Source organism: Gorilla gorilla, chromosome 1 (assembly GCF_029281585.2).
Source record: "Gorilla gorilla gorilla isolate KB3781 chromosome 1, NHGRI_mGorGor1-v2.1_pri, whole genome shotgun sequence".
In the NCBI taxonomy this organism is placed as follows: domain Eukaryota; kingdom Metazoa; phylum Chordata; class Mammalia; order Primates; family Hominidae; genus Gorilla; species Gorilla gorilla.
In genome coordinates, this window is record NC_073224.2 from 120,089,445 (window position 1) to 120,111,816 (window position 22,372).

General features: G+C 44.1%; 2 protein-coding genes across 7 annotated transcripts in view; one reads left to right on the forward strand and one right to left on the reverse strand.

Moving 5' to 3' along the window:
• VANGL1 (VANGL planar cell polarity protein 1) overlaps window positions 1–3,705 on the forward strand; it is a 51,668-nt gene extending 47,963 nt beyond the window's left edge. For all 6 annotated transcript variants that reach the window (XM_031001344.3, XM_055356104.2, XM_031001350.3 and 3 more), the window contains one exon: window positions 1,134–3,705. In XM_031001344.3, the coding sequence (XP_030857204.1) occupies window positions 1,134–1,394 (261 nt within the window). In that variant the 3' untranslated portion in view covers window positions 1,395–3,705. The remainder of the gene's footprint in view (window positions 1–1,133) is intronic.
• The window catches only part of CASQ2 (calsequestrin 2), a 76,868-nt gene continuing 56,504 nt past the window's right edge, over window positions 2,009–22,372 (reverse strand). The window contains exons 9-11 of the mRNA XM_004026405.5: window positions 15,191–15,291; window positions 12,913–12,987; window positions 2,009–11,422 (exon numbers count right to left, since the gene is read on the reverse strand). Coding sequence (XP_004026454.2) covers window positions 11,237–11,422; window positions 12,913–12,987; window positions 15,191–15,291 — 362 coding nt within the window. The 3' untranslated portion in view covers window positions 2,009–11,236. The remainder of the gene's footprint in view (window positions 11,423–12,912; window positions 12,988–15,190; window positions 15,292–22,372) is intronic.

A 22,372-nucleotide genomic window follows, 5' to 3' on the forward strand; every position in this document is an offset into this window, starting at 1 on the left:
CTGGGACCTGATTGATATATCCCAGTATGTTTCTATCTGTATTACTGGCTCATTTCATTCTTCCTTCCCCTCATGGCTAAATCAGTGTATTTATTTGATTTAATTCGCATGCTGTCAAACTCCTAGTATGTGCTAGGCACATTGGAAATTCAAATTAAAAAAACAAAACATACTTCCTGCCCTTCAAGAGAGTGAAGTGTAGTGTGGGGAGCAGACACGCAAGTCAGCAATCACTTTGCAAGTAAAGGGTCACACGAGAGTCAGTGATTACAGGAGCCTGAAGGAGGGCATGTTAATCTGCCTGAGAGGTTCCAGAGAAGAGCCTTAAGACGATTGGAAGGGCAGGGAAGAATGAGCTGAATGACAGTGTTTAGCTGCAGGAACAGCACATGTATCAGAACTCCATCGAGCCAGGTGCCACTGGAGCAGAGAACTCAGGAGAGGGAAGGGGGCATCAGGCCTGGGCATCCCCTGGACTGGCCCTGTGCACACTTAACCCAACATGGAATAACCATTGCTTGCTTACCATGCCAGGCATTGCTGTGAGTGCTTTTTGAGAGCTGACACTTTCATCCTCACGGCAGCCCTGTGACTTAGGTAGTGTCATTGCATCCACTAACAGAGAGTGTAAATGACTTGTGCAGAATCACTGCCAGTAAATGGTAGAGCATGCGTTCTTGTTCATGCAAGTATATTCAGCTTGTATTTCCTGACTGCTCCTTTGGGCCCAACACAGCCCTGGCCCTGAGAAACTTTTGGTTCAGGAGGAGAAGACATGGAGAAACACATCAAGTAGGACCATACCCTAAGAATGGAGTGATGCAGCCATGACGGCTTCCAGCCAGACACTGACACCAGCCACCCCATTTTCCCTCCCCTCTGTGGGTACCACTATTCTTGCCCTTGGTGGGTAGTAGGTAAAGGGGAGTGAGGAAGTCCAAGAAGTCTTCCCTCCCCAGTAATGACTCAGTTGTGAGGGTCTGATGGGAATTGAGTGTGATGAGCTGGGCTCTGGTCTAAGCTGGTTTATTTGGAAAAAGTTCTTTATAGATGTGAGAGTGGATAGCCGCCTGGCAGTACTGCCCTTAAAACAGGCTGTTTCTTCCCTAATGGCCTTTCTTCTCTGCTTCCAGGCCTTCCTAGAACGGTACCTCAGCGCGGGCCCCACCCTGCAATATGACAAGGACCGCTGGCTCTCTACCCAGTGGAGGCTTGTCAGTGACGAGGCTGTGACTAATGGATTACGGGATGGAATTGTGTTCGTCCTTAAGTGCTTGGACTTCAGCCTCGTAGTCAATGTGAAGAAAATTCCATTCATCATACTCTCTGAAGAGTTCATAGACCCCAAATCTCACAAATTTGTCCTTCGCTTACAGTCTGAGACATCAGTTTAAAAGTTCTATATTTGTGGCTTTATTAAAAAAAAAAAAAGAAAAATATATAGAGAGATATATATCTATGCCAGAGGGGTGTCTTTTTAAAAAATTCTTCTTCATTGCTGACTGAAACTGGCAGATGATTGACCAGTATCCTTTGACCATCTGCACTTTATTTGGAAGGAAGCAGGGGCTGTCCACCCTGAGAAAGAGTGACTGATGACATCTGACTTTTGTCGATGGGACTTCTCAAGAAGCCGTTCCTTGGAGCTTCTGTTACAGCTGTAAACCAAAGTGGAGCTGGTGCTTCTTGGGAGCCTCGCCTTACAACTAGTTCCTGCCTTTCGTCCAGTACCAAGTCCCCTGTTGCTTCTGGTCAGCCCACTTGTAGACTTCCAGGGGACACATCTTTATTCTGTTTCAGGAAACCAGTCACGACACGTCCACATATGTATTTGTGTATGTTAATGTCCAGTATCACATCACCCGTGAAAGTCATGGGCAGTTCGGGAGATACCTGCCTTCGTCTTTGTTCTTTATTGCCTTAGGTTCTTCAGAGAAAGATCACAACAAAAAATGTACACTGTCGTTTACAGCTATTAAGTGGTTTGATTTTGTTTTTTTCCCAAAGAGAAAACCTACCTGCCCTGTTTCTGATCCCACCCCTCTGCTGGCTTGAAGCAGGTAGCCCTTTCGCAGCCCTGCAGCTGCCCACCTGGCCTCCATGCCATCCTGCCCCCACCTGGCTGGCAGCCCTGGCTCTCCATGTGTGCCCTCCGGCTCTGTGTGAAGCCTCAAGTCAGTCCCAGCATTGTTTCCATAGGGAAGTGTGGGGTGCCCAGCAGGTAAAGCACAGGGAGAGAGGGCAGTGGGAATGCCACCTTTAGGCTGCAGCAGGAGCCCCACACTGCCCAGTTTTCCTCCCCACTGTTCTACACCAACCAGGGGAGACTAACACTGTGACTCTGGGATTGGCAGGTGCAACTTGGAGCCACTTAATTTCCTGGGGACGTAAGTTCTTCCCAAGCTTAGAGCAAGCTGCCCTGCCAAAGGAGACCAGACCATGCCAACCACGCTGGCAACTGCTGCTGTCCAGTCCCTGTGTTTTCTGACCACCGTCACTGTGCAACTCATCGCCTCTGCCACTTAGGACCAGGAAAGAGGCTGGTTTTGCTCCCACTCTTAGTTGCTGATAAAGTGGGGAGAAGGAAAATAGACACTCTACAGAGTTTGGGGAAGGGAGAGTAGGGAGCCCATCTTCTTGTCCAGAAAGGTTCATCTGTGGTCTGTCTGTTAAACACAGCTGATTTCAGTGGGCTTTCCCCTGGCCCTGGGGGAGCAGACACTGACTGGGTTGTGGGCAGAGGAGCCATCCTGGCAGAGCCCTGCTGCAGGGGAGCTCCTTCAGGACCCCCATCCGGACCTCTTGCACTGGGCTGCCTTTGCCTGCATTTGCCTTCCTGTATCTGCAACAAACCTTTTAAAAGTGTTCACTCTTGCTTTTTCCAGTATTTCGGTAATCAGCCACCTTGCTGTAGTACAGGATGACATTGTCGAATGCTCTTTGTATGTGTGCACACCCCCTTACTCCCTTACAGCTTCATGCACTCCACAAGTGGTACAGTATTTTGTGTCATTGTAAAAATCAAAATTGGCTTTGGATCTTGTAATACACCTGTACCTGAAAAAGTAAACAACATTCTTCAATTACCAGCCTTCAGCTTGAAAAGACATGCTGGAGAAGAAGGAAGGGGGAACCCATAGGTGTGGCATGGAGCCAAGATGTACTATTCAACTATGTGGTTCTGTTTATAAAAAACACATACCATGGAACCATGGTGCTTTTGTTCTTAGTTTTTGCCGTTAGATCCCTTCAAACTGGAAGTTCCTTACAATATCTTTCTCAGGAAATATTTTGGGAGATGGGGTAAGAGATGGCAAGTGTGAGACGGGCTGTGTCAGAGGTTGCTACGTCATGGATACAGTGCAGTTCTAAGTGCCATAAGTGTATGTACATAATAATGACACTGTTCATCACCATTCTACAATACTGTTCTTCCAACCGTATCTTCAATGACCAGTCCAGAAGGGGTTAAGCTGGATTCATTTGCTCTGGCATGTGCATTCCCAGCAGGGTGAAGAAAGGTTTAAATTAAAGAATTTATTTTCTCTCTCCCCCTTCCTCTTTCTCCCAGTCTTTGCATAGGAGAATGTTAGACATTCAGAAATTACTGTTTCTGTTTTAAATTGAGTATTGATTTTTTTATATTGACTTTGTATTGAGTTCTTTTTGAAAGAATAACAAAATAAAATGCAGGATCTTTGTAAAGCCTTTGCACTGTCAACCTCTTTATAGCTTGAGTTACTGTTGCAGTGGGAACAATGTAAATGACGTTTAAAAGATTTAAGGTTTCAGAAAGCTGCATCCCACAATTGAACACAATGCATTTTTATTTCAATTCTTGGAACTGGTAGGCTATTCTTTTTAAAAGGGGAGTAAACTTCGCCCTAAGGCTGGTAGAACGTATGTTCACATTATAGTAGACAGGATTTCATTTGCCTTATATGTTTATAGATTTTTTATAATTTTCATCCTACGTTATTAAAATTAGAGCATTGAGTGTTAAAGAACTTAATGAGGAGTCTATATCAGATTGCTCTCTTCCCTGGTGATGTTTTAACTGGTAGATAATTTGTTCTTAAATATGTACTTTTGAAGATAGGACGGTTTTTATAGTCCATGAACTGAATATTAAAAAGTTCTGTATGCATTCTCAGAGAGGATTTTAAAGCTATATAGTTCATCCATCCTTTGCATTATCAAAATGTTAAGTCAAATCTGTAATACTTTGGCTAAAATTCATGAAGTAAGCCCTAGAGAAAATACTTGACCACCAAATTTTTGCCCAACTATCATCACCTCCCTTCCCCCGCCTCTGTTCTTGCCTTTTGACATCTACATAGAAGACAAGTTCTTTACAGCAAATGGTAAGAGGCAGGTGACCTGGTGTGTTTGCTGTGTTGTAGTTCATTGCCTGGGGCTTGGGACTCCTTTTTTAATGGAGAGACTGGCTGTGCAGGTGTGTGTTGGATAGGGATAAAGTGCTCACCCCTCCCCTCTCTACAGTAGTTGGTGGCAGATTTCTCTCTCATTTTGCCTCATAATCACTTTCGAGTGCATGTATTTACCTAAGGGCTGTAGCTCTGTGGGATGCTACCAGCATATTGGACTGACAGAAATTGATTACCTTGCCACTCCAACCTACGTACTGAGTGAGTGTTCCAGCCACTCAGTGAAACCAACAAAAGTGTGTCCTTGGTTTACCTTCCAATCTGGGTCCTGCTGTGTAAGTATCCCTAAGTGGGGATGCATATTTGTTTGTGCGTTTTTATTTCCATATATGTGAGCATTTCTCTGAGTGTATTACCAGACGGATAGCACATTTATATGTCAGACATCTTAACATCTGTGTTATCTGTAGCAGGTGTGTAGCTCAGCAGATACGTGTGAATGTATATATAGCTGAGTGTGTGAAGGTGTCTGTGTTTCTGCAGTCCCCTGTGTTTGAGAGATGACTTAATAACCCTGTGTTTTGAGAGGTCGCTCTAAACCAGTGACTTTTCCCTCCCCTGCTTTATTCCTTTCCCTCACTGACACTGGCTTCTCCCCCTAGAGTAAATGGCTTTAGCACAGCACTGTCTTCTGGGGAGCCTGCTGTCCTGCAGGCAAGTCCATTAAACTCTTTCTTGCTTTATGACTCTGAAAACAGCAAGAAACAAACAAAGGTCAAGCTCTAAGAAAATTACTGCACAAACTTCACTACCCTGGAAGCCTTACTAGATATTTCTTAAGGTAACTTAAAAATTGGGCTTTATTTTTAAAAAGTGATAGGTTACTTAAAGTAGCACAGAAATGTTAGCATATTTATTTAAATAGTCCTGCAGCAGAGACCCTGCGATTATAAAGTGATTTAAGTATTTCTGGGTAGTGTTTGTGTTTTATGGATTTGTTACCAAAAAACAAAAAAATCACTACTGTGAATTTACTACTATGTAAACTTGTGGTCATATTTCATTATAAATAAAATAAGAATTGCTCTTCTGCCCACCGTTCTTGATTGGTATTCAATGCAGTAGCGAGATGAGATAGTTTAGACACTGTTGAAATAACTGCATTGAGCTTTAACCAAGTGTATGCTCAGAAAATTCAGTTTTGGATCACATTTTGACAAAACATGTTTTGGTCAAAGAAAGGCTACTAACACATTTATCAGGTATTGTATGTCACAGTCCGTGTTCCACCCAGCCTTGTTATCCCCACATTCTTTCAAGATAGGAGTTATCTTGGTTTTTCGGGTGAAAAAAGGAAGGTCAGAGAGGAAGGGGCTTGTCCAAGGTCTCATGGCTGGTTAACAGAATGTCAAACTAGATGTTTGATTCTAACCCCTCAGTCCACTGTACCTTGAAGTATGGTCTAAATGATTTGGCACTTCTGGATGTTGAGGAAGGACCTAGAGACACATCCTTGAACTAGAACCTGGGGCGAGAGTTCACTGGGAGGCAGGATCTCTTCTTTCACTTTGGATTTACATTTTGTCCCTTGGAAAGCTTCTCCACTATGCTAGCAAATATCTTAGGATATTTGATGGAAAGAACTTGAGAATCCCTTCTGGAAAACCCAGCCTTTCAGTGTTAACACCTGCTGCAAGACAGGAATGCTGTTGTTCCGGCAGCCCCCCTTTGCTTTTGCCTGGCCCCACCTTCTGCTCCCACTCTGCTGGCTTGGGCAAGATGCGTGCCTTGGGCCTTGGGTGCAGGGAGGCAGGCAGGGGCTTGACCTGGCCTCTCTCTGGTGCCATGGCAACATTATGCCCCAAACTTCTTCCCTGGCTGGAGTGAGAGGGGCTGTCCACAGCCCCATCCTGTGGGGATCTCAAGCCGGAGTCCCTGGCCTGGCCTCCTTGACGTAGGTGTTCTCAGCAAGCAGTTTGCATCCCACCATCTTTCCCACACTTGCCCCCAAGACTTTTGACAGAGCAGACGTAAAACAGGACTCAGAAAACCATTTTTCTCTGTTCCCATATGTAGTAAGTTTTGATTCAGTTGTGCATAAACCATAGTTTTCTGCCCTGCTGTTTGCTTTCAATGGAAGACAGTAAAGGGAAGATGGTGCTCACATCTCTCCACGTGACATCTCATTAGGAATTAAGATGCGATGGATTAGAAATGTAAAACTTCAGAATAAAATTAAATTTCAGGGCTCTATAAGTCCCGTTTTCCCAGGTCCTGTTCCGTTTCTACGTAGATAACCCGATTTGTTTTGTCTATGAAATAAGTCTCTTTAGTGGGTTGTTTTAGTCTCTCCAACAAAAGAACAGATTCGTAAAGCCAGGTGCAGCACTGTGAAAAGTTTCTTTCAATATGGCACCAAGACTCTACCATTTATGTCTCTCTCAGCTTACAAACATCAGCGTTTTGTCCTTGTCATAGTGGAAGAAAGACACTTACTTTAAGCTTTGGGGACAAAGGTGACAAACCCCAGGCTTTTATCTTAAAAGTGTCTTTGGCACTTCTTTTGGCACTGAAATGGTATTTGGGAAGCATTATTTGAATGTACGGTTGTTTGGTTTTGTATGTGCTTATCTTTATCTGAGCTTTCACTTGTGGACATGGCCTTTTGTTGTGAAGTTGCTCATCATTTAGGAGTGTTTAATTCTAAAAAGGCTTCAGCCTAAGAAAGCTTCATCTGTGGGGACCGGAGACTGTTGCTCAGGGAGTTAGTGATGGGACTTGGGCATCTGATCTGCAGGTGACAAGTTTAGTTCAACTCAAGTTGTAGGGAATTTAGACAGTTGCACATCATCGCCGTTCTAGGGACCTTGTAGAAAGACGCGACAGTTGTTTTTCATTTACCAGCACCTCTCAGTTATAGAGGTAATGGAACATTCGCTTACTTTTCATCATCATTCTTTAAAAAGGGAACATACAAAAATCTAAACTTTGGCAATAATTTATTTTTATAATAGTTTACGGTAGGCTTTAATTAAATGGCAAACTCCTCTGGGACCCCTAAGTTATGGCATGATTAACCAAATTTGATTTCCAACAGTCATTTATGGCCATAACTATTGCATAGAGTGCAGGATGCCAGCAAAGAAGAGGGTGGGGGCAGATACTGGCTCAGTGATTTAACTCACATTATAGATGACGCCTTCCTCAACAGAAATGCTACTGAGAGAACCAGAGAGGCCTGGGCCAGGCAGGTCTTATTTGAGAGGAGATTATTTGATAATTGCTTCGGTTAGAAGGACTTTACATTTCCCGATTTCAAGTCCAGCACCAATTTAGAAAGTTCAGAGATGAAACCACCTGTCTTTACCTGACAGAGTCATAACTGTTAGTGTAAAAATGCGGTCAGGGACCTTTTTTGTTCTTTCTGATTAGTTAATACTGTACATTGTAACCAGGAGGGGCAGTTTTGCCAACCAGCCTCTGCTCACGGTCACCATATGTGTATGACAAGGCCTGAGTGAGTTCCTGCATAAACTGGGTAGTGGGCTCTTTTGACACATTTGCAAGCATGTAAATGAATGAATGACACTACCAGCAACCACCTGTACAGGTCCATTTACTTACATTCATAAGGTTTATGCTATGAAACTTCTTCTCATTGTGATGTCAGTAACAGAGTTAGTGTCTCTGACGGAATAGTGTACCCAAGTTATTTTGTTCCTTATTGGGTCCTCCAGTATAATCCCCCCCTCATCCCAATTAACTGTAAAATGTTTTACACATCACATTTTTTATACTGTAAACTTGGAAAATAAATTGAAGTATCAAATTGTGTCTTGTTTCTTTTCTTCATGTGATTATTTCAATCTAAAAAGTTGCTTACTTTTTCAGGGACATTTTTCACTCTTGCATAATTTTGAGACATTCAGAATTTCAAGACAACCTGTCATATTTCTATAAAAACCAAGACAATTGTGATGGATTGGGAAAGTAGAATTACCATTGTAACAAAAACTACTGGTTGTCAATCATTTTACAGTGAAGAAAATGTTTTGAATAGATAACTAAGAATGAAATCCTCAGGCTCTAAAACATGGAGATGAAACAGATCTTTTGGGTAAACCAGCAAGTGGAAAGGTATTTGAGTCAAATAAGAAGAGAGAAAAGTGACAGATCTTGGGTTGATGTGGGAGGTGAATATTGGATTATTTTTCTGAGTGGCTTGGGAATTCAAGTTAAATTATCAACTGATTTTAGATAGGTCTATTTAAAGGAAATTTGATTATTTGCAAAGAAATATGAAGCCTGTTTTCTGCTAAACTCAGTGGTAGAATTTTGACAGCACACAATCAAATTCTTAGCTATTGCATGGACAGAAATTAGAGAAAGCAATTGACTCGAAGATATTCATTGGTTAGATTATTGATAAGCTGTTTCTTTGGGCCATTAAGCAAAATGTACACAATTTATATCTACGTCCTAAGTAAACCCTGCTAATACACTTTGTGCTATCATTTGGATATTTGTTCCCACCAAATCCCCTGTTGAAATTTAATCCCCAGTGCGGTAGTATTGAGAGGTAGGGTCTAAAGGGAGTGATTTAAGAACTTGAGAACTTGGGTCATGGGATGGATCTTTCACGAATAGATGAATGCCCTCTCTGGAGGAAGTGGGGTGTGAGTGGGTACTCGCTCTGTTAGTTCCCTGGAGAGCTGGTTGTTAGAGGCTGGCACCTCCTCTCTCTCATGCTTCCTCTCTCACCATGTGATCTCTGCACGCACTGGTTTTCCTTTGCCTTTTGCCATGAATGGAAGCAGCCAAGGCTTTCACCTGATGCCCAGTATTGCAGCCAGCAGAATTGTGAGCGAAATAAATATTTTTTCTTCATAAATAACCCACTCTTAGTTATTCCTTTATATCAATAAAAACAGACTAAGACACCTTGTAAGCTCTGTTACCCAATAGTGCTGGGGAATTATAGGTATTCTAGTTAATCAATTATTCATCCACCAACTCAATAAATGAGTATCTACTTTGTGATGGGCAAAGCGCTAAGTGCTAGGGATTCTAAGATAAATTCCTTGCCTCTAAGGAGCCTGCAATTTAGTGAAAGGATAGACATGCAAATATATGTTATACCTTAAATGATAAGTGACATGACCCAGGGATGCACAAATCACAGGGGGGGAAGGGGCACCTTCAGGTCACCTAGACAATTGGATAAATGGTGCTATCACCCACCCAAACTAGGACTCCATGAAGAGGAGAAGATGTTTAGGGGAGAAGGCAATGAGTTCAGGTTTTGTTGTGTTGAGTCTGAAGTGCTTGTACAACATCAAGTCAAGATATCCAGAGGCAGTTGAATGAATGTGTCTAAAAATAAGGCAAGGAGTCAAGGTTAGAGACTCATATTTGGAGGTAATTAGCACATGGATGGTATTGATGGGCATGATGACATCATTTTGGAAGAGTATGTAGAGTTGAGATGCTGTGAAACACCATCATTCAAAGAGCAGGCAGAGGAAGAGGGGCTAGAAAGGAAAATAGAGAAGAAATAAGGAGGTAGGACTGGAGCCAGATGAGAATGAGCAGAGTCAGAAAAATCAAGATAGGATTTTCAACATTGTCTGAATATTTCAAAATATGAGTTTAATGACAGAATTAGTTAGCTAGTATTCCACAAAAAGTATTGCTCTATTTTCAAAAAATTTGCACAGTGTCTTACACATGTGCTAAAAGATTGAGAAAATAAATTAGAAAATTATACTGCACACTTAACACTAAATCTACCAAGCACAATGTAACTTTTAGACAGCTCAGAAGGCACTTTGGGATTTTTTTTTTCAGTGCCTCAGGGCACCAGTATGAACTCCAATTATTGTTGCCCTGGCCAATTGTGGGAGTACTGATAACTGGAGAGTTAATTGACTGCTGGATAAAGCAATCTTTAATCTAAATGGGAAGGCTCACTAGCAGCTACAGAGAAGGGGTATTCAGATCCCAGCTTAGGCTAGGAAGCCAGCTGACCCAATCAGAGACATGAACCCATCAGAAAAATGTAAAAGTTTTCATCTTTCTAGTTTTCCCCCACCCTCCACTCCTGCTGATGAATATGTGAGACTTGCCAACTAGAGGGAAGTTTAGAGAGCAAATCAACCTCCCATCCCAGTTTCCTAATATACTAGAAATGATGGTGACACCTGTACACATTTCAAGGCCTCTCCATAGCCATCCAAAGGCTTGAATATCCAAGTTCATAGTGATATGAATGACCATCACTTGACATAAGTTTAACAGAGCCATGAGAATATGATTTATAAGTTTGCTTCCAAGGCTGAGCCTTCTCTAAGAAGGATCATCTTGGCTAGAGGAGGGATCCCAGCTGATGTTCGAGGTATGGAGGGAGCTAAATCATTAATCATGTGTCTTCCCTGGGCTCTGATTAAAAGGTCACTCTATGCCTGTGAGTTAGAAAGCTGTCAATTCTGTTACTGTCATAATCAAAGACAAGTAAACTTGTGTTAGGGGATTGTTCACCCCAGACTGCCATGTTCAGGCACTGCCATGACCCTTGATGGTCCAGCAAAGAACAAGATCTGTTCCGTGACAGTCAAGACAGTCAACATGGGAATAATTTTTCTCCTGTCCCTGCTAAGTGGGATTGCTGCATTTGAAGAGGCATTTGCTGAATGATACTGCTCCTGACGCAAAGGGAGTGGGAAAAGAGATGATGGAAAAGGGAAAGGAGCTGGCTGGGTGTGGGGCAGAATTGCTTGCTGCCACCTTGTGCTGTCTGTATGGTAGTGGGTGCTGTGATTTTGTTTTCATCAGAATTGTTTGGAGTTGGGCTATTCATCATCATCATCATCACTGTCATCATTATCCTCTTCATCAGAATTATCATCATCATCATCATCTTCATCATCATCTTCAGTGTTTATCTTTCCAGAAAGCACATCCTCAATCCAGTCCTCCAGCTCCTCAGCAGTTGGAAGATCGTCATCATCTGGAATCTCCATCCAGACACTGTCAGCCTGCAGTGAGGGACAAAATGAATGAGTGAGTAAATGCATGAAGGCTGAACCAGACCAGGGATAGCCGTGCTGAATAGCTATGCTGAGTGCCCCCCGACTCTCTTACACTTATTAGGAACGTGCACATTGTTAAATGGAAATGCCAAACGGCAAAACGGTATGTGTAGTATACTGTTTGTGTTGCATAAAAGGAAATGTGTATTCCATTGCCCAGTGGAATATATATGACATTTCTGGTAATATACCCATGCAACAACCACCAGTGGTTCCGTCCAGGAACGAGACTAGGGGTTGGGTCGGGGGAGTAGGAAATACTTTTTACTTTGACCTTCTAATCTACTGCTCTGTTTTAAAATGTTTTCACTTGAGCATATTTTAAAAGTTATGTATTATTATTAATTTTAAAGTAGCTTACAAAATAAATGAATGTAGAGTTCCCTAGGTGATTGAACACCTATCAACAGGGGAGAAAGACATTGCTAACTGGCCCCCATTCTTTTTTTTTTTTTGAGATGGAGTTTTGCTCTTGTTGCCCAGGCTAGAGTGCGATGGCATGGTCTTGGCTCACTGCAACCTCCGCCTCCTGGGTTCAAGCGATTCTCTTGCCTCAGCCTCCCAAGTAACTGGTATTACAGGCACCCATGACCATTCCTGGCTAATTTTTGTATTTTTAGTAGAGACGGGGTTTCACCATGTTGGCCAGCTGGTCTTGAACTCCTGACCTCAGGTGATCCACCCATCTCAGCCTCCCAAAGTGCTGGGATTACAGACATGAGCCACCATGCCTGGCTTGGCCCCCATTCTTAAGAGATTCTACCTCAATTAAGTATGGCTCTAATAATCCTCTGTGATCATCCCTTTCTGTCCACTATTTGCCTGACTGTATCTGTCCCCACTTGAGTTTTATGATGGTGGAGTTGTATCAGATGTATGGACTGAGATCTAAGATTTCCTCGCATTCTGCCAGTGTACCTCACTAGCCTGTCCCACCCTCAGTTCAACAACGCCTGAACTCTGAGGAGAAGCCCCTTACTTGCATATGATTTTCTTCCTTCCCTTCTGCAGGCCTGGTCTCCTGCCTGTAGAGTAGTTGCCTGCCTGGGATTCTAGGCCACAATGGCCCCATCACCCACTGTGCAGTGATGGCTCCTGGTGTGGGTTCCCTTTTGTAAAGAGACCTTTTTGTTTGTTGTTTGACTTTGGGGGTAAATACAGGAGAGTTTACTTGAAGGGAAAGTTCCAAATCAGTGATTCAGGAAAGGCTGGCCCCATAGGCAAGAAAATGTGCCCATGGAAGAGAGCCATGGAACCACAGATTGGGACTGGCTCGGAGACCAGGGGTGGAACACACTGGCAAGTTTCCTTGAGCAGGACCCCTGCCCTCTTCTGAAAAGGCTGGGCTACTATAGATGCTCTCACAATCTAAGCTGTGTAGCAGAAGACAGGGCAGGCCAAGGGTGCCTGAGCAAGCCTTCACAGGGGATACTCACATCTGTGACATTCACCACCCCAATCTGTGGCCTGAATAGGTCAATCTTGAAAGTCTTCTCCCAGTAGGCAACGAGCTGCAGCAACAAAAAAATAAGATTAGACAGCAGGCAGAGGGCATTCTCTGTTAAGGACCCACCCGCCGTCCCATCGCAGTAACTAGGTCACCATTGGTTAAAGGTCTTCAAAACAGCTGTGAGCACTTAGCAAATTGAAGACTTGGCCCCAGCCTTCAAACACTTCAAATAAGCATTAAATAAAAGATGACATAGCATAAATTATGGAAACATGTGTCCACAGCTGTAAGAGAGAAAATTATAGAGGTGGTCTAATGTTGCTTTCCAAATTATTTGTGGCTGTTTTATAGTTTATAGAGCCATTTCCCTCCACCTCTTTTTTAATGTCCCAGTTTTAAAAATACCTTATCTTGTGCTACATGAGATAGCTGGGAAAGCCATGATGGGTCATAAGTTGCCAAGTAAGAAGAAGGCTTCTTCATTCAACCAGGCTTGGACTCCATGTGGACAAATCTCTGACTGGGGCAAAAATAAAGGAGCAAGGGGCCACAGGATTTTTTTTTCTTAATGGAGATGTCCAGTGGTAGGAAATCTCCCACGCAAATATATGGCCTAGTGGGGACTAGGGATATTCAGGAATCTGGAAATCAGAATAGTCTGAAGATTTCTTCTTTGCAAAAACCAAGGCAAACACATAGAACTGGCCAGAAGAGAGTCTGGGCATGGTGGCTCATGCTTGTAGTCCCAGCACTTTGGGACCGGAGTCCAGGAGTTTGAAACCAGCCTGAGCAACATAGTAAGACCTTGTCTCTACAAGAAATTTTAAAAATTAGCTGCGCGTGGTGGCACATTTCTATAGTCCCAACTGCTCAGGAGGCTGAGGCAGGAGGATTGCTTGAGCCTGGGAGCTTAAGGCTGCAGTAAGTTGAGATTATGCCACTGCACTCCAGCCTGGGTGACACAGTGAGACCCTGTCTCAAAAAAAAAAAAAAAAAAAAAAAGAACTGGCCAGGAAAACTGCAAACCATCTGCAAGCTTGTATAACAAAATAGTCAGATAAACTAGAAACACAACCAGGCAGAAGCTATATCAACAAAGCTGTACTGTATGCGGTCTTATATGGCCATGACTTTGTTATAATTACCCAGTGCTATGACATTGGTCTCAAGTGTCATGGAAGCCTCTGCCTTTGATTCACCCCCCTCCTCTACATAGGGCTGATTTTCAGGACCCTTGAGATCCCTCTCAATTTTCTCTATTTAATCACAGTATCATCAGTCATGACCTATGCAACTAATGATAATTCCTGGAAGATAAAGTCATCATTCATAACCTAATGATAACTAAACTTGTACTGATTACTTCAATAAGCATTTACCTAAAGCAGTCGGTAGACCAAGCTTTAGCATCATGTAGACCTAGATTGGAATATCACATCTATCACTCACTAACTTTAACCTCCCCAGCTATCATTCTCTCCACCTTGTGACAGGGATTATAATAGTACCTACTTCACAGGGTTGTTGAGAGGATTCGCTGTGATGAGGCATGTAAAGTATTACTCTAGTTCCAGGCATACAGTAGAATATATCAGCTATGCTTATTATCAGTACCAGTACTTATTATCAGCACCAGAACCAGTACCAGGGTTCAATACATGTAGTGTACAAATTCTGTTTATTCTTTTTTAAAAACTAAGTATAATCAAAACTTTCGGGCCATTGATCACGCACACTAGCAAAAGTGTGGACTTGAAGTTTCTTTCACATACATCGTAGGCTAGACACTATGCTAGGTCCTCGGGAGAACACGATGAACATGACAGGCACGCTCGCTTTCTCTCCACAAAGTTCTGAACTCGCTGAAAAATGTTCATCTCTGATTTTTATTACTTAGTAATTCAGGTGGCCTCAGAATGATGGTCCCCACCCAGAAAATAAAAGTAGTTCTGGGGACTGGGAAAGGAGTGATGAGGGGCAGCTCTGGAGCTGCTGCCGAAGGAGTTTACCCTGCTCACTTGGGTGGGACCCTGAGGGTCAAGGGTTTTCAACTCCTGGTCTCCAGGGAGTAAGCCTAATCCTTTCAGGGTCAGCACCAGGCCCCAAGTTCAATATTGCCCCAAGGGCCAAGACCTCCCACATTGGATGAGGGCTGCCACTGGGTTTCTTCAAGTGCCCCTGCCTATTTCACCTCCTCGGATGCTGAACGCAATCATGAGGTTGTGACAGCAACTGAGGGTGGGGTGCTGGCCGGAGCCACTCACCAGAGGAAAGTCGTCGGGGTCGATCCACAGGATGCTCAGATCGGGGTTGTCAGTATTGTCCCGGGCAACCTGTTTCAGGATCTCCAGGAATTCGTAGCCATCTGAAACAGGATTCAAGAGAGTTGAGTAACCCCTGCACATACACAGCTTCTAATGTGGAGAGCAGAGTGTGATTTTTCCACAAGGACTTCTTAGGACATTTGGTGCTTACCCTCAATTATAGGATTATTCTATAGACTGAGTCAGATGAGAGCTCCAGGCACAGAGCAGATTATACAAAGGAAACAATAAAAAATTTGAACAAAGGATTAAAAGTTCACAGAGAACTGGCTGGTTTTTCACTGGAAGCCAAACTTCATTTGTGAAAACTGCCCAGCCTTGGGTCAGAAAGTCAGTCACGGAACAGAGAAATTCCTGCCTGTCCTTACTGATCCTGTGCGATCTCTTGAAACAGATGCTTTGCTGTCCCCTAGAGTCCCCAATAACATTTGCTCTATGGACCAAGAATGTTTAAGCCTGGACCCTTAGTTTTCTACAACCAGGAATTGCTAAAACCTTCAAACCAAACGAGCTTCTGATTTACAGTTGGTTTCACAGCTCTGAGACAGTAAACGGGGCTTCCCTCCCTCCCTCCCTATTTCCTTGTATACTGGGCCCTCCCTCTGTTCAGTCAGCAGCAGTCATTGCCCCAGGGGCGGGATGATTCATAAGAAAAGCAGAGAGGAGCTTTATAAGCTTCAAGAACACAAACTTTTTAGCTTTAAAACCTTGAAGGACTAGGAGCATACAATTTTTGCCATAAACAAAAATTTAAGGAGAACGTTTAGTAAGAGATAGCATACTCTCAACCCTCAGCACCACTCCCCAGCCCCAGCTAGAAACAGAAAAAATAGTTTAGATTCTGGAAGGTCCCTGAGAATAATAAACTGTTCCCCTGTGTGTGTGCATGTGTGTATGTGTGTGCGTGCGTGTGTGTATGTGTGTGTGCGTGTGTGCGCGTGCATGTGCATGTGCAGAAACACAAGCCATGTGCGCATGTGTGTCCACGTACAGAATCTCCATTGTTTCAGGGAATCCCAGAGTATAGAAGACCCATGATTTGTTTCAGAATTAAACTCAGGCAAATGAAAAGATCCCAGAATCCCTTAGAGAACCCCCTAGTATAGGAGCACTAGGGCAGAAAAGCCTGTCAGAAGGCCCCATGGAGTTGTCTTGTCATTCTGAGGAACTTGAACAGATAACGATGACCCATACCAGATGTGCACCCCACTCAGCTATGCCTGGGAACCAGAGAGACCCTGGATCCCTTGGGATAGTGGGGTTGGGGTGGAGGACCTTAATTATCAGCCCCAGCTTCCACCATTCAGTGGTATACACTCAAAATTGAAATTTAGGTTCAGTTCTAAATAATAAAGTTACATTTCTTGCATAGCTGAATTTGTGGCTTGAAATTTATACGTTGAATACAAGTAACTCACCAGCTACTTGGGAATTCAATTAACTGTGCTTTCTTTGCACAGTTTTTCTTCTTTTGTCTGGAGTCTCAGCAAACTTGAGCTCCTCCCAATGGCCTCTGTTTAGCAAGCCTCTCCTCTCTCCAGGAATGCTAGCTTTTGTTTGGCTCTTTTGGACTCTTGGTAAAAGTTTTTTTCTACACTTTTTTATCTCTAATGCATTCCAGGCAAAACGCACACTATTCTTAGCAACTCTACTTTGAGTTTTTGAGTTGGTGTAGTCACTGTTGCTAGCTCACACTGAAGATTCAGGCTGAGCCCCCTTAGGCCTTATTACCTGGGAAGCACAGCGACCTCTAGTGGAGAAATAGTTCCTTTTTTTTTTTTTTTTTTGAGAGTCTCTGTTGCCCAGGCTGGAGTGCGTGGTGGGATCATAGCTCACTGCAGCCTCGACCTCCCAGGCTCCAGTGATCCTCCTGTGTCAGCCTCACAAGTAGCTAAAACTACAGGTGTGTGCCACTATGCCCAGCTAGTCTTTTAAATTTTATTGTTTTATTTTGTGCAGACAGGGGTCTCACATTGTTGCCCAGGTTGGTTTTGAACTCCTGGGCTCAAGTGATCCTGCCTCAGCTTTCCAAAGTGCAGGATTACAGATGTGAGTCACTGTGTCAGGCCTAGAAGGGGTCTTTATGGCTGGTGGCCACTTCTTGCAGAAATACAGAGTGGACCTGGGTGATCTTTTAATCCGTGCTCATAACCATATTGCAAATGAGATTATGACAAACACCGGAGATTGACGGGGCCCTAAGCATTAGAGTTCATTTATCTGTCATTGCGGGGCTGGGGGTGAGGTGGGGTAGGGGCATTACTCCTGCTGCCTGTAGGTGGAACTGAGAAGGTCCTGCCCCTCCAGTGTATCACTGACTGACGTGTGGACACTATGGGTCGTCCTTTGGCCATGTGTCTGTCACAGGAGAGGGAAATATGGTGCCACCTTGGTTATCTGTAGAGATAGAAATCATAGTACAAAGACCACAAGGAGGAATTCCTCCAAAACAACTTCAGTTACTGTTTTTGGCTGCAGAAAATAAAGAAATGATAATCAATGAGGTGACACTGCCAGTACTTTGGAAGATGAGAGAGAGTCAAATGTAAAAGGGACATGACAAAACTGAAATTCACAAAGAGGATGAAATGCAAAAACACAGACTCAAATGAAAGTAGAAAGTAAACTTGTGGTGCAAGAGACTGATTCACATAAAGCAAAGGAGAGTCTAGGCAGGCACAAGTGTTGTGGAGGGACAGGATCCGTGACCCAGAACTATAAGCTGAATACACAACGGAGCACTGTTGTTTTCTTATGGGAAAAACTCTCTTAACATTGGGATTCATCAAAAGGAATGTGGTATACAAGAACTTACCTACTACGTTCCTATTTGACATTCTAGAGCAGGTTAAGAGATGAAAAGAAAAACTGAACTGTGCAAGAAAAATCAAATGGGTTGTAGTTTTTTTGTAAACGAGCGAAGTCAAAAGTGTGGCTTAATGCCCATTTTCAAGAAAATAAAAGGTTTTTGTAAGGAGAATATTCTTTGTGTCTATGGAGAAGCAAAGAAATCTCAAAAACCATTCCCAGAATAAATTAATAAATAAGGTTGACATTAAAGCTGAAAAAGTTTCCTCTAGATCCAAGGGCAGGTTTCTGATGTTCAGGGTGATGAATTCTGTAATGGACAATGTCTCTGACCCCGAATACTTTCAATGACAGAACAGAGCCCATTCTTCAGGGAGTCAGCCCAGCATGGCCCTTAAACACACAGACTCTGGGGCCAAATGACCTTGGCCAAGGTCGTGGATGTACCCTTAGAGTGTGACTTAGAGCAAGTTATTTAATGTTTGTCTCCTCTTCTTTAAAACAGAGATGATGAAAATGATAGCATCTACTTCGTCGGGTAGTTGTGAGTTAAATGAATCAGTATCTCTGAAGCACTTGGACAGTGCCTGGCATATAGTAAGGTTTAGCCATTATTTTACTTAAATTACCTGACATTCTATATTCAAAGGCAAGGAAGCTGGCTGGAACTCCCTAAGCCTGGCCATTCCTCTGCTCATTTACCACATCGGTATTACGTTCAGTGATCTGGGCACTGGGAGTGGGGTAGAGGCAGTCTTGGATCCACGTGGTACATGCTGACAGAAAACTATATCACAAAAGTGTACAGCGTGGGGCAGCTCCTTCCAGCTCCTGTTGCCGATTCTGTGACCAAAGGCTTCAGGGATGGCTATGCCAGCTGGTGTGACCACGAGAACCGTGCCTTGATAACTGGGTCAGGGAAAGGTTTAATTCCTTTGCTTTTAAGGCATTAGCTTGTGTGGATATTCCTGATCAAAGGCTTAAAAGCCTCCAAGGCTCTCCCCTCTTCAGACACCAGCCTTGAGTGCAGACCTGTTAAAATGGATTGTCAATCTGTGAAAGTGAGTTAAGGCAGCTAACCTGGTCTCACATGTATTCAGTTGCTAAAATTGTAAGTTACAAGTTCAATTTTTTCCAAAGAGAGCCTCTGTTTCTTTGTAAAACTGGAAAGTCCCCTGGAAAAGAGAAACATTCTCTGTGGATCCTCCCTTTTTGACCAGGAAGGCAGGTGTAGAAAGCCGCATTTCACTTTAGTAATTCAATGTTAAGCAAGGACTAGTCTACTGTTAAAATTACATGGATGAATGACCGAGTTTAAAATGAGTAAATGTTTCCTTTATCAGTGGTAGACATGGCTTGGAGCCCTTTCAAGACTGTGGTCATGTATGTTTCAGAAGTAATATAGCCTATACTTCAAAAAACTATATAGAGAAAAGGGGGAAGTACTATTCAGAGATGTGTAGGCTAATAGCTATCTAGACAAAGCAAGTAGAGGACTATTCTCTGCAGTTATCAGAAAAGCATCAGTTCTCAAAATCACAAGAGACCCCCGCAACTCAGACATTCCAAACTCCAGGTAGATGAATAGCCCTCACTCAGAACATTTGTCTCTGTTGAATATTTCCAGGACTGAGACCGTTTGACCTTGCTAAAGGCTGACTACAGAGCTGATCATTCTAACAGCCAAGAATCTTATCCTTGCATCCAATTGAAATCTCCTTTTTTTTCACATGACGTTTACTCCCCAATTTCTTCCTTTATGGACACTGGACATTGTTCTTTTTTGTTTTGTTTTGAGATGGAGTCTTGCTCTGTTCCCCAGGCTGAAATGCAGTGGTGCAATCACGGCTAACTGCAGTCTTGACTTCCCAGGCTCAAGTGATTCTCCTATTTCAGCCTCCTAAGTAGCTGGGACCAGAGGCACACACCACCATGCAGTTAATTTTTTTATTACTATTTGTAAAGATGAAGTCTCTCTGTGTTGTCCAGGCTTGTCTTGAACTCCTGGGCTCAAGCAATCCTCCCACCTCAGCCTCCCAGAGTTCTGGGATTATAGGCGAAAGCCACCATGCCCAGCCAGGATGCAGAACATTGTTCTCCATACGCAGAAAGTCTATAATCACGCTGCTCCAACCTTTATTTTCTGAGTGTCTATTGAACACTTACTGGGTACTGAGTACTTTTACATTTGATTTTTACAACTAGTCTTGATGGAGGTTAGGAAGATTTTATCATCTCCATTTTAAAGAGGATGGAATTAAGACCCAAGGAGAGCAAATGACTTGCCCAGCATCACACGGGAGCAAATGGTAGAGCTGGGAGTTGAACTCAGGTCTTAAGTCTGCATGTCTGGAGCCACTTCCACTGTCTCCTACCCTCTGAGGTCTCCGCACTCCTACCAATGTTGCTGCCATCTTCCTTCCTCGAGTTTGTGCTTGAGATTTTTAAGCCCAGTGTGAAAGCTTCAACATCAGGGAAGCAGGGGCTGGGACACTGAGGAAACTGTCCATGGGGTCAGTCCCAGGGCTGGCGGGCTGGCCTCTACCTTCCCATGGAGGGGTCCCTTCCCCTCCTTCAAACCACGCTGCCAAGCCCTCGCCTCCCAGCAGCTGTAGTATGATGGGTTGGCTAACTCAGGGATGGCTCTGAGTGGGACTGGCGTCCCAGAGATGGATGTAAATAAAGAGACCTGGAGCTGTGAGAACTGCAACTCCTCTCCTGCCACTCAGGCTTGGAGTCCTGAGAGACCATGACCCACAGCCAAGGGATGCACGTTGAACCAGGAGGTTTCCCACGGCAAGCGACTGGCCTCTGGGAATCACATCTTTGTGGGAGGAGAAACTGGTGATTATCCTCTTCTGTTTCCCTGGCAGGGACTGGTGGGAATGAGCCTTCACCAAGCCCTAGGGGACCGGTCCCAGGCCGGGCACAGCCAAGTCAGGAGCCAAGGCCACATTCAGCAGAGGCTCATGTGTCTCAGACCAAGCAGTGGCCCAGGAGTGAACAGGCCCACAGCATGCAGCCTGTCCTGCCCTGCTATCTGTCCTCATGGCCCCACTCCTGGGGGAGCTGGCTGTGCTCACTCCACAAAGGCACGGAAAGGGACCCTTCCTGACTCCATGCCATGGGAAGTTCTGGGCCTCAGGGTCTCTGCTCCTGTGAGGAGAGGCCTGAGCTTGGGAGGGCCAAGCTCTTAGAGTGGGGTCCTGCCCTTGCTTGTGTGGCAGGTGGACAGATAAACGGCCGGGGCTGGAACCACACAGCTTAGAGGTTGTGTCTAAAGAGGGCACTGGGTCTGGAGTTTAAAGACCTTGCACAGGTCGCTTAACCGCTCCCCTTTCATCTCCTCCTCTGAAAGTGGAGAGAACAGCTGCCACATGACTTCTCAGGCATGTTGATATAACGAGATGCTATCAGCATGTGGGTTGGGCAAAGTGTGTAGGGAGACACATGCAGAAGGGCCTCATAAAGACTTTATCTGTCTTCTTCCTTTCTCTCCTCCACCCCCATCAAACGCTTACTCATTTTAAGGCTTTTTTTTTTTTCACTACTTTGATCCTTCGTTGATTGGAAGGGTTTTTGTTTGTTTGTTTTGCTTTGTTTTTGTTTTTGAGATGGAGTCTCACTCTGTCACTGAGGCTGGAGTGCAATGGTGTGGTCTCAGCTCACTGCAACCTCTGCCTCCCGGGTTCAAGTGATTCTCCTGCATCAGCCTCCCGAGTAGCTGGGACTACAGGTGCATGCTACCACGCCCAGCTAATTTTTGTATTTTTAGTAGAGACGGGGTTTCACTATGTTGGCCAGACTGGTCTCGAACTCCTGACCTTTTGATTCACCCACCTGTAATCTCAAAGTGCTGGGATTACAGGCATAAGGGTTTTGTTTGTTTGTTTGTTTGTTTGTTTTCAGCAGGCAGGTATAATCTGAGTTCTCACAGCATCTTAAGCCCAGAGCCTGAGGCTGAGACACAAGGGTGAATAGGACAGGTCCTCTCTCAGAAAGACCTTGTTGGTCTCTAGGCCAGAGCTCACTCAGTAAATATGGCATTCTCAAAAAGCAGCCCAGCATCTGAACTGGATCCTTTGGGAAACAGAGGGACAGGCAAGGCTGGGAGCTCTCCTCTCACAAGATGGAATTGCCAAGAAGTCACCCGTGAGAGTCAGACATCCGCGTAGGACAGGGGACCTTGTCTGGGCCCCACAGCTATGAGATGGCACTTGAGACATGTGAATACGCTACCACTCCTTACCACAACCCTCTTTCTCTGCCTGTCTTCTCCCGGCCCTAAGATCCCAGAATTGGTGAAAAAGTCAA